General features: G+C 37.8%; 1 protein-coding gene across 1 annotated transcript in view; it reads left to right on the top strand.

The window, feature by feature from the left end:
• The window catches only part of LOC123708025, a 130126-nt gene that overhangs the window by 23952 nt on the left and 93108 nt on the right, over positions 1 to 13066 (top strand). Inside the window, exons 4-5 of the mRNA XM_045658465.1 lie at positions 144 to 342; positions 12557 to 12652. Of these exons, the coding sequence (XP_045514421.1) occupies positions 144 to 342; positions 12557 to 12652 (295 nt within the window). The remainder of the gene's footprint in view (positions 1 to 143; positions 343 to 12556; positions 12653 to 13066) is intronic.

Genomic DNA, 13066 nt, shown 5'->3' with positions numbered 1-13066 from the left:
TAGTTTAAAAATATACTAATAAATATTCTATTGTATTAGGATAAAGTTACTGTATGAATGGAAATATGGTAATAAATTAGTTTCAAATTTAAATGATAGAAGTTTTATCACTGTCGAAAAATAATGGTATTGATATGTTGCAGAGGTGACGCAGAGCCAGCAGCTATGCCGTGGCATATCATCGCACCGTGTGAGTTGCGTAAGCGCAGCGTTGCCTCGGATCACGTGTATTAGTGATGAAGCTAATGAAGGTGAAGCGAGGCGCAAGAGTGCCTTCTCACACCTTGGTGTGTCACCACGTTCTAGCTTCGCCCTGGAACAGCCAGATGCGTGCACTATAAGGTCAGTTTATATGTAAATGAAGGGTTAGATTCAGAATCGAAATTTAACGCTCAGTGTTACCTCCATATGTCAAATCCATTTGACATACAGAAGTCATGCTTAGCCCTTAGTCTCGACTTTGAATCTTACCCTAAGAATGTGTTGGAACATTTATTACAGCAAATTTTTGCATTTTTAGAAGGCCGGTAACGAACTTTCGAACCCTCTGGCATTGAGAGCGTCCATGGGCAGCGGTATCATTTAGCATCCGGTGAGCCTCCTGCCCGTTTGCATAAAAAATATCCTGTTGTATAAAAAAATAATAGTCCGGATATCTTAACGACCAATTAACTCAAGAATAATTAAAACAAAAATTACACACTTAAAAATAATTCATAGAAAAAACAAAACACCTGATTCCTAAAAGGCTGGAAAATCTGACAGTATAAGTTTTCATAGACCTCACTTAACACCAAGTGAACCTTTTTCCCCTTTAAATAACAAGGCTATTTGCTTTATATAAATAAGTAGATATATTATAGCCAATGTAGAATTATAAATGTTATATATTAATCTTTTAATTTTCATTCGCTGGGTAGATAATACCATTTATATAAAGGTCAAAAGGATAACTTGTGCTCGTTTGGCTTCAAAAGAACTCACAATCAGATCTTTGTAATTGAAGCTTACGGTCAGAGGTCTCTAATCTCGACTTATGTATTGATTTGAGGCCGCACTAAACCTTTTTTACTAGCAACGGCTACGTCTTTTTAAACACACACAACGTTGACAAGGGCCATTTCACGTAAAACGGACAGCAAAAAAAGTTAGGTCGTCGAATTTTTTACGATGTTTATTTTTAAGTTTTAGGCATTTTAAATATAATGCTAGTACCATTAGTATAGGTCTTACTTTTCCCTTTTGGATTAGAAAATAAATTTTGATAAACCGAAAGTAAAGATTTCATATGAGTTTTAAAAACTTTGCCAATATTTTTTTTATTACAAAAAATAGGTCAAAGTATATTTTAAAACTACTAGAAGTTTCAAAGTGGGATGGTTATTAGGAAGATAGGTGAATTAAAATGCAAACTTAATATTTCTCTTTTGTAATCTTATATTCAAAATTGACATTAGAACGTACTAACATGAATAAAACTGATTGTTTTTTATTTACAACAGCATCGATACAATACAGAAAACAGGTCAACAATAAGCAATACCTTCATTGAAATCTCTTCTAATAAATACAATGGGACTATAAAAGTAAAAGAGCAAAATAGATAAATCAGCGACTAACGAGCCATAATACAATAAGTCAACGGAGGTCGGAGTCGAGAACAGCACTCTCCCGGCCGTGAAACTGTCTAACTTATAATTTGTGCTGTAATTGTTATCTTGTAGTTATATCTGCATTTCTTAAAGACACGAAAGAGAAGAATATAAATCAAATACCCGATGATATCGTTTTTAATTAATGGAGCGCAAATACAGAGAGGATGCCACATCATGCCATTTTTTGGCGTCGGGACGTGACGACCCCATCGCCCACTGATGAAATAACCTGTGACAGAGGTTATTTCACCAGTGCAGTCAGTCAACCCCCTTCCTAGTGGGAGTGCCATGCTGTTGCTTTCGGGCTTCAGCCAATCGGGCACACGACTGGGGCAGTACCACTGTCTCACAGAAAACCGGCGTGAAGTGATGCAATAGGTTCATCTTATTGTACTCGCGTTTCGTGCGGTTAGTGAGACTCCCGGAGCCCATCAATTCCCCCCCCCCCCCAGAATATGAAGATGCAGTTTAAACAGAGATTACCACACGTTTCCGCTATGGAGAATCCCCCTCTGAGCGTCCATCATCGGAACAATCAGTATTCGGTGGTGGATGCACAGGCTGCCCTTCGTACTCTGGGGTGGGCAAAAACTGCGCAAAAAACTATAGGTTTCGATCTCGGGGCAAACGGAAGAATTTACCGAAGGCATCCCCTTCCACGCTCTCAGTGGACTTTACCAATGTTAGGGGGCTCAACTCTAATCTTAACGCGGTTCACTTTCACCTCGAAACTGCGAAGCCGGCCTTATTCTTCCTTACTGAGACTCAGATATCCTTCCCGGCTGATACTTCCTACCTCTCCTACCCGGGGTACAAATTGGAACAATCATTTGTGCCGCGGGCGGGAGTTTGCGTGTACGTCAGAGAGGATATCTGTTCTCGTTGCCTCGGGTCGCTTGAAGGAAGGGACCTATCTAGCCTCTGGCTGCGCGTAGACTGCGATGACCATCCGCGATTCTACGCATGCCTGTATAGGTCCCATAGCGGAAATACCGAAACTGAGCGACTCATTGAGCACATCCAAATGGCTACAGATTCCCTGCTCGAAGGGGTTCCTACCGCTGAAATCGTGATACTTGGCGATTTTAACGCTCACCATGCCGATTGGCTCGGTTCGGAAACCACCGATCACGCGGGATCCATTAGCTTACGACCTGTCACAAATGGTCCCTGCGATTACGCGAATACCAGATGTGGATGGTCATAAACCCTCTTTGTTGGACCTTCTGCTGACCTCACATCCGGAGACCTATCAAGTCTCTGTTGACCCGCCATTGGGTTCATCGGATCATTGTGTGGTACTGTGCCTACTACGCGCCCTCCTCGGCCCCGTTTTTCGGGTTGTCGTCGTATTTGGCACTATCGGTCAGCAGATTGGGATGGGATGCGGTCTTTCTTTGCGTCCTACCCTTGGGGGCCTATGTGCTTTTCGTCGGAAGCTCCAGATTTCGTCGCTGCCTCTGTCGCCGAAGTGGTTCTACAGGGCATAGAACTTTTTATTCCATTCTCTGCGGTGCCGATCAAGTCAAGTCACAGCCCTGGTTTAAGCGTTCTTGCAAGGCGGCATCGCGTCGAAAGCGAGAATGCTTTAATGCATGGGCGGAAGCGGCGATATCTCGTGATGCCAATACCAGCGAACATAAAAAAGCATATAACTCAGCCTCCAGGTCCTTCAAACGGGAAATCGCTAAGGCAAAGTCAGAGCACATCGCCAGATTTGGCGAGAGATTGGCCCAACTCCCTTCTGAGACCCGAGCCTTCTGGTCTCTCGCCAAAGCTGTACAAGGGAATTTTTGTCAGCCATCGATACCACCGCTGCACAGAGAGGATGACTCGCTCGCCCACACTGCGAAGGAGAAGGCCGACCTCTTGGGCTGTCTCTTCGCGTCCAACTCGACTTTGGATGACCGGGGGAGATCACCACCGGCGATTTCGCGGTGTGATAACTCAATGCCGGAAATCACATTCCGGCAACGTGCTGTTCGCAGAGCACTATCTTCCTTGGACATTCATAAGTCGAGCGGGCCGGATGGTATCCCTCCAATTGTGCTGCGTACATGTGCTCCTGAGTTGGCTCCGGTCCTGACGCGCCTTTTCCGGTACCTTTACTCGCTCGGCACTGTCCCGAAGTGCTGGAAGACCGCTTCGATACATCCGATCCCTAAAAAAGGCGATCGCTCTGATCCATCCAACTATCGCCCAATCGCAATAACCTCCTTGTTCTCCAAAATAATGGAATCCATTATTAATGGCCAGCTCTTGAGTTATCTAGAGGGCCACCAGCTGATTAGCGATTATCAGTACGGCTTTCGTCGTGGTCGTTCGGCTGGTGACCTTCTAGTATACCTTACTCATAGATGGGCAGAGGTAATTGAGTCCAAGGGGGAGGCACTAGCGGTTAGTTTGGACATAGCGAAAGCCTTCGATCGGGTGTGGAACAAAGCACTGCTCTCGAAGCTTCCAGCCTACGGGCTTCCTGAGAAATTATGCGACTGGATCTCCAGCTTTCTAGCCGATCGGAGCATCAAGGTCGTCGTCGACGGAGCATGTTCCGACCTTAAACCCGTGAATGCTGGGGTCCCACAAGGCTGTGTTCTATCCCCGACCCTGTTTCTTCTGCATATCAATGACATGTTGCAACTTAGCAACATTCATTGCTATGCGGACGACAGCACTGGGGATACTGTTTACACTGGCCGGGCAGGTATTTCTCGGGCAGTTGTCGATGAGTACCGGAACAAACTTGTGTCTGAAGTCGAAACTCTTTTACGTGGAGTCTCGGACTGGGGTAGACTAAACCTAGTCCAATTTAACCCCAAGAAGACACAAGTTTGCGCGTTTTCCGCGAAAAAAATACCCTTTGTCGCTACTCCTCTTTTCGAAAACACTCTTCTTGAAGCCACAGCCAGCATCGGAATACTTGGCGTTGACATATCGAACGACGTTCAGTTTCGCGGTCATTTGGAGGGAAAGGCTAAATTAGCCTCCAAAAAGCTTGGTGTGCTCAGCAAGGCGAGACGGTACTTCACTCCGGGCCACCGCTTGCAACTCTATAAAGCGCAAATACGGCCCCACATGGAATACTGTTCTCACCTCTGGGCGGGGGCTCCCCAGTACCAGCTCCTTCCACTTGACCGTATCCAACGAAGAGCGGTTCGAATCGTCGATGACCAATCCCTCTCCGAGCGGCTCGATCCTTTGGCGTTGCGTAGAGATGTGGGGTCACTCTGCATCTTCTACCGCATTTACCATGAAGAGTGTTCAGAGGAGTTGTTCGGATTAATACCTGCAGCTGAGTTTCAGCATCGGACGTCGAGGCAAAATATAAAATTCCACCCGTATCACCTCGACGTCCGACGTTCCACGACTGAGCGTTTCTCAAGGCAATTTTTGCCGCGCACCACCGCTATGTGGAACCAGCTGCCCACTGAAGTATTTCCGAACCAATTCGACTTAGGGTCCTTCAAGAAAAGAGCGTACAAATTCTTAAAAGGCCGGCAACGCACTCGCGAGCCCTCTGGCATTGAGAGTGTCCATGGGCGGCGGTATCACTTAACATCAGGTGAGCCTCCTGCCCGTTTGCCCCCTATTTTATAAAAAAAAAAAAAAAACATCAGAAACCTGGGAAGATAGAATAACAGGGATAGCTGGATAAGGATTGGAAAATTATGGCGAGAGTGAGAATTTGGATTAACCCTTCGTTGGATGTCATGTAATTTCAAACATGGACTAAATGTAATCTTGATTATGTAGTACTCGAATGCAGGCCATTTTTATGTTATTTTATTATTTGGAAAGCGTAACCAGCTAGAATATTCGCTATCTTGCAAAATGCTTTAAATACTATTTTGAACTATCATCGTTCTGTGGTAAGATATACTTCTGAAAAGTATACACTGACGGCAGAGCGGGATTATTTGACACTGACAAATGCACAAATTCCGTTGTCATAGACAAAAACCTAACACGCCTTCTAAATGTTAAGAATACTTTAGAATAGATTTCCTTTAACATTTATTTACAAGGCGCGCCGCCGCGTGGCCAGCGCTACGTGCTTCAGCCAGTTTACAAATAGCATTAATAGATTGAGCTTAGCTTTTCACAGATGCACAGCAAAATAATGAAGTATAGTTTTTCAAACAGATCTACTTTTATTAAATATTTATAACACGACTTAAAATCGAGTTTACTGTAAACCAAACATCGAGACAGCTTTTTAATTCTAAATATCATAAATAAAAATAAAAAATGTGTTTATTAATTAAATTCATTATAACGTATAAGATTTGGAAACCCTTTTAATTAATAAATAAACACGTCCAGGTTCCCAGCTCTTCCATAACAAACTTAATATGAAGTTTTCTATTTAATTATTGGAATTTATTCAATAACTTTTCGTTTTTCAAATGAGTGAGTGTGTATGTGAGTGAGTAAGTGAGCGTAATATTGCATTATTAGATTTCAGGACCATAAGCTAGTCTTGGACCGTTTTAAATTTTAATATAATTGTACATTTTTTTTTTTGGATTTTCTTTTAAATTTTAAACGTTAGTGATTTTGTAGTGATTTTCAAGTTTTATAAGAATTTGCAAAATAGTTATTAGTTACGCTAAATTAGTCGTTTACTTTGCATTATATGTTCAATAGGTTCGTTATTACATTTTCTTTCTGAACATTACTTAACTCAATTTGTGTCGCAATTTGGATTCGAATTTCCCTTTTATGCCTAATACAAGAAAATAACTCTCAATATTATTATCTGAATATAAAGGTACACCAATAAACAACTTTACGCTCGAACGTCTATAAAGAATACAGCATCATTGTTTTTTTTCATAACCCTTTTTGTATGATTAGGATATTGATTTAACATTGTATTATAAATTCATAGTAAACATTATTGTTTGTGAAGTTTTATATGAATTATACCTGTGTAAGCCTATTCCGTAATCGGATTAAGCCCTGAAGATGTTGTTAAATTCATACCTATAGTACAGATTTTACTTTTCATACGGAATCGAGACTTACTCGTACAGTGAAGGAAAACATTATTATAGTCAGACATAAGCAATTGTTACTCCGTAAACACTAAGAGCAGTGTTGGCCTAGTGGCTTCAGCATGCGATTCTCATCTCTGAGATTGTAGGTTCGAACCGTGGACTTTCTGTACATTTACACGCTCGAACAGTGAAGAAAAACATCTTGAGGAAACCAGCTAACCTTAGACCCAAAAAGTCGAGGGTATGTGTCAGGCACAGGAGGCTGATCACATCTTTGCCTATTAGATTGACAAATGATCATGAAATAAATACAGAAATCTGAGGCCCAGACCTAAATAGTTTGTGGCGCCGGCGATATTTAACTTACCTACGCACCAAAATATTTTATCAAGTTACGCCCTTAAACTGAGGGAAACTAAAAGCAGTCCGGCGGGAGGAACGCGTTGGCTCTTTACATATTCAGGAGCTAGGTGTTGGCATGAGGCTCAAGCATACTTATATATTGTAATAAAGCTGGTATTTTAAATAATACGCGTCGCTACAGGCATATTCACATTTAAGGAACAAAGGACTCCCCTAATTTTATGTTATACCGCCTATGTACAGTTAGAAGACTTCAAAGTATCGGTAATCGTTTTTTAGAGCAGTGTTGGCCCAGTGGCTTCAGCGTGCGACTCTCATCCCTGAGGTCGTGGGTTCGATCCCCGGCTGTGCACCAGTGGATTTTCTTTCTATGTGCGCATTTAACATTAGCTCGAACGGTGAAGGAAAACATCGTGAGGAAACCGGCTTGCCTTAGACCCAAAAAGTCGACGGTGTGTGTCAGGCACAGAAGGCTGATCACCTACTTGCATATTCAATTCACAAACGATCATGAAACAGATACAGAAATCTGAGGCCCAGACCTAAAAGGTTGTAGCGCCATTGATTTATTTAATCGTATTTTGGATGTCGCGGGATGGAGCGTGTTCTATACAGCATTGGGAGATGCAAAAACCCTCTAAGGAACTTTTTGATTTCTTGCTTGTAATTAAAACTGGGATTCAGCGGAAACTATTTAGTTTTATACTATATATATTGATTGCTGAAATTGTCTGATCTTTATCATGTGTTTTTTTTATTATTGTGCTTACTACTGTTTACATATGTTTTAATCGCCTTGCTTTGTTCCATTCGTTTTGTCATTTTATGTATTATGTACGTGTACACTTCTTGTGCTCACTCATTTTTCTCACAGTGGTTGACTAGAAGGGCTCGCTCCAAAGCGATAAAGCCGCCACATGGCCTCATTTTTATTTATTTTTTGTAATTGTACTGTATTACAGCAATGAACTATGGGCAAATTAGCCTACATTGCGTATTTACAATCCAAGCGAACAGACGGCGGATAGATACCACGTTTTAAGTACATGCAGAAGCAATTCAGAGTTTCAGCACGGCTTGGAATAATTGCCTTGATTTCGAACTGTTATTGTAGACATAATTAGACACTTCGAATGAAGCTTTTGTTTCCAACGTGGCTTTTGTAAGCCGATGAAAAACGTCACTAATATATATGCAAACTGGTCGTGCGATGAACTAGTTGATTTGTTTTGTTGAGAGGCAGCTGTCTACCGATATATTTACGAATCAATTCGATTTAGGGTCTTCAAAAGGACGTACGGAGTATCAGATGAGCCTGAGTCCGTTTTCATTTCCTCAGTTATAAAAAATGGTGTAAAATATGATCTATTCTAAATAGATTGTGTAAAAATAAATACGATCCTATCGGTATTCATCGGTATATATCGGTCGAATAAGTTCGGGAGTTGTCAAATATTAATACATAATTTAAAACGAAAAACAAATGAAATTCAAACAACTAAACTTGATAATACATTTTAAGTAAATATATTATTATTGTAGATACTTCATTTACCACTATACAAAAATTGTAAAAATATAGTCAAGCCAAACTTTATTAATGGAAAATTATTTAAAATTAAAGTCTAAATATTATATTGTATTGTGTTTGGGTATTTGTTGGGATACTTAAAAGCAAATAATGTTTATTTATAAGTTTGAAAAAAATAATTGGAGTATAGAAAGTGATTTACGATGTTAGTTTAATATAGGTTAAGATACATATTAGCTAGACCCATATTGTTGTAATGCCACTGGATTTTTATTTCATTTTATTAACTACATTATACTCTACGTGGCAGTTAAAATATAGTCAATATTGATTTTACGAGAACTAAATAACAATACTGTAGAGTCTAGATGCATTTCGGTGATTGTTTCTCTGCAGGCAAATCAGGAAACCGGCAATGTAGGTGATACACTTACGAGGCATCTGGCAGTGTCAGTGTCCATGGTCGATGGTATCACTTAATATCAGATGGGTTCCCGCTCCAGCCCATTTTGCCCCGGTTAAAAAAAAAACCAAGACCATCTGAACATACACTTATCCACTATGGTAATCGTAGTATCCGCAATTGTGTCGTTCTTCGCTTATACAAAATAAATTACATTAAAGTCAGTCATGGTGTAAACGAAGGAAAGAATAAGCATCAAAAGGACCCCACAAATGAACATCAAAGTGATTATTAACTTTGGAGTCGAGAAATTAATTCTGGCGAGGCAGCGTCACTTCTTGAATAATTATAAATGATTGCGGTAATGAAGCGACATCTGCTGAGCACGACTTTAATATGCTGCCGGCCAAGTTCTATAACATATATCTATACTCGTATATGTACTGTTTATTTTATGCCAACATAGATAAACTTCGCACTGCGGTTTCATTAGTGTTATGTACGTATAAAGTTTGGACATGGCGTGATATTAAAACCTTCAAAAATGAAAATAAATAAAATTCAGTCATTTGGTAACACAATTGTGAATTAGATATTGGTTTAATTCTAAAATCTCTGCCCATCTATTAATTACATCATGGAGTATGTGAAGCCGTCACTATAAGATAGCCTGGGCCCACTGAGCGTCAGTGTTGCTGGTAGCAACTTCAATCTCAGTTAATGTAAAAGTGCCTTTGTATATTTATACGCACTAATAAAAACCATTAAAGTTAAATAATAAACTTGACTAAAATTAACTTAAATAATGAAAAAAACTAATATTTTTTCAAGAAAACAAAATTGTATTCATTCGAACATATAGTTCTTGAGAATAGCGCGTACCACTAAACAATTTTACACCTACATGTATTAAGAAGCAACCTGAAGACAAATGTGCTCATAAAGTGTCTTATTTTTTGGAAACTGTTCTAACTAAATACAAAAAGTACCTACACCTAATTTAGTTTTACATTTACGATAAGGTAAATTAATGAAGATATCGTTTTTAAACATAAAATTTCTTCAACAATACAACATCAAACTAAAATAAAATTAACTAAAGGTAAGTATTTAGGTGCTTGAAGCGGGTAAAAATTGTGTAACTAAAAAACAGCTTCATAAGCTCAAAGTTGTTCAAAGCCTTTGGACCTGCCTTGCTTTGAGAAATGCTCCACGATAGGGGTAGAGCGATGCAAGAAAAGAACAAAAAATAACGTCAGAAAAGCATTAGATGTTAGAATGTGTACACCTAAAACTGTTTAAAGTAAGAAACTAATTAAAGTCACTATTGTCATATGCCGTTATCAGTTTATCACGTTATCAACAGTAATTAAGCCGCGTGTTTTACGAAGTTATTCGGAAGCGCCGTAAAAGCCTCATATCCGGCGATGGGCCACTTTACGACTTCAGTTTTAACGAGGTAGCTATTTATTGTTCGAAAGACTGTTTTGATTCTACTTTAATTAGAATATTACATCAATAGTTTTTGTAGAATATTCCTTACTATACGGAGTAAAATTACAAGGTTTAAATATCATTATTGGACATTTTCAGCGCCAAAACCAGCTTCATACTGAACGTTGAGACTTGTTCTTATACCCCAATTTGTGAAATCAATTAATGTACTCAAAGACAACTTAAAAGTCAAATCTTTTTTGCATTCCTTACGGTCATACTTTACAGGTGGCGTGTTATAATTTTGTTACAATAAGGACCTTAGGCATAGCATTGTTTTGAGAGCGCATGCTTTAATATAATTAATTCTATTCGTATACATTTTAAATATTATAAGTAGATATATTATTTAGTTATGATATTTGTGTACGCTTCACGCTGCAACAAAATGTGTGCCCTTAACATTATGAATAAACTTAACTTATATTAAGAAAGAAAAATCTATCTGTCAAATACGCTCTAACGATGTAATAACATTTCCTATATTTTAATTCCTTTACCAATTTGATTAACCTCAATTGGTTTGAATCATTCTTTTAAATATCCGGTAATGAATTGTATATTTAGGATGATCAACTAAACCCTTATTTTCTATTCATTGATAAGAATGAAAAACAAAAAAAAAACAATAAATATGACGAGGCCTTTCATTTATATTTTGGACACTTCAGTAACCCTCAAAAGTATATGTAATGTAGTAATACATAAAACTCTTATACAAAATGTATGTCTTGAATTTTAAAACTTCAGTATTTAAAATACTGTGTGTAGTGGGTTAACAAAGCTAAAACTACTGTCTCTATGTTGTTGTTTCACAAGATACCAGCAAAGTGTTCAGCCAACGGGCATTATTTTCCTCGGTTTCTTTACGTTTCCTGACCGCAAGCAAATAAACATAATGAAAAGCCGTAAACTGTGATTAAGCTTCCTATTACATTGTTTCCAAGTGAGCATTACTTTTAATATTACCTATTTATATAGGCTATTTATAGCGAGGTAGCAAAACTAGTCTTATACTTTTATTAAGAACTATCTATGGCGATACTATAACCTTTAATCTTCAGAAATCATATACATCTATCTTCTTTATTGTAAATAGTATTGTCTTCACGTGGTCACCGTGTGGTCAACACACGCTGTAAAACACGCGAAACGTCGGAAAATTTAAAATTATGTAAATAATTATAAGTTTTTTTAAGAAAACTTATTGTAAGTTTATAATAATACAAATAGCTTTAATCCGTTTAATTGTTTTCTTTCTTTATTGTATCTTCGATTTGGTGGTACTAAATTTCCCTAATTGCGAACTGCTTGGCTCCTGGGAACCTTTGAATTTTAATAAATAAATACATCTACCTTAAGGAATTTATTTTAAAGTACGAGATTTCCACTTATTCGACTTTCGATCAAGAGTCACACTTGTTGGCCTCATTCCAGTAGTATAAGATAGTGTATGAAGAACGCACCAACAATTATGAAATGGTTTTAGAAAATTAATATTTTATATAAGTATTTATCATAACAAATTTGTAATCTCTGTTATATGTCTATTGGTGGAGTTCGTTTATTTTATTGTCTAAAATCTAGTCCAGTCAACATAGTAATAAATTACAACCAAAGTTTATTTTGTTGAAATACATATTGTTCTCCAGCGGCTCTTAAACGTTGGCTATAAAAATAAAAGTTGGCTGATTCTATTTTTATAGCTCCTTGGGGAACAAAAATATTCCTTATATTTATTCAAATAAATGATAAGATTATATGTTTCACTTTGATCTAGTTCTCGATAAATTTTTATGTCACTTTTCTCGCCATTCTTTACTTAAGATTCATTGGTCCGTTTAAAGAACATTTGAATGGAATATAATATAAAAACTTATAATATAAAAACGAACGTAATTTAGTAACTTGTCTTGACAGTTTTACTCGCTGTACGCATGTATTTAGAAAACATTTTTTTAGATTGACGTTCATAAGTGTTAACCAATGTTAATATATAACTTAAACTGTATTTCGTCTGATTTATTTTTATGATTACTAAGCGGTTTATTTTCTTTTGGACGTATTCGTGTGAAAATAAAACAAAGCATACAATGTATTTTTATTTCAGAGTTGGATCAGCAAGTCCACGCGGGTCCTTCTCAAGTGGTGGTACAAGCTCAGGTCGATTTCCAGATGACGCATCACGACGCCTTAGCTGGGAAAGGTATGTTAGGATGTTCATGTATTCATGTATTTATTTGCATACCATAACGTTACAATAGATGTTTAAGGGGCTTAAAGCTAGGTAGAATATTATGGACAATACAAAACCTATATAACATAATTAATAGCAACAAAATAGCACATAAAACTTCACACTCCAGGCTAGTACCAATTACATAGAATATTTTTTTTTATTTATTTATTTAATTTTGAATATTTAGGGATTAATAATTATGGAATTAAGCTATATTTTTATCTTCTAGGTACTCATTAACGCTATAATAACATTTACGTATAAGAAGTTTTTTTAGTTTGTTTGTAAATATATCTATCTTTTTTTCATTTCTTAGTGTCTCAGGTAGTTTATTATAAATTTTGATTGACATGACTAGTGGGCATAGGCGCATAGGCGTAG

The sequence above is a fragment of the Pieris brassicae genome, chromosome 4, assembly GCF_905147105.1.
Source record: "Pieris brassicae chromosome 4, ilPieBrab1.1, whole genome shotgun sequence".
NCBI classification, from domain to species: Eukaryota; Metazoa; Arthropoda; class Insecta; order Lepidoptera; family Pieridae; genus Pieris; species Pieris brassicae.
This window is presented reverse-complemented; position numbering and strand designations above follow the sequence as displayed.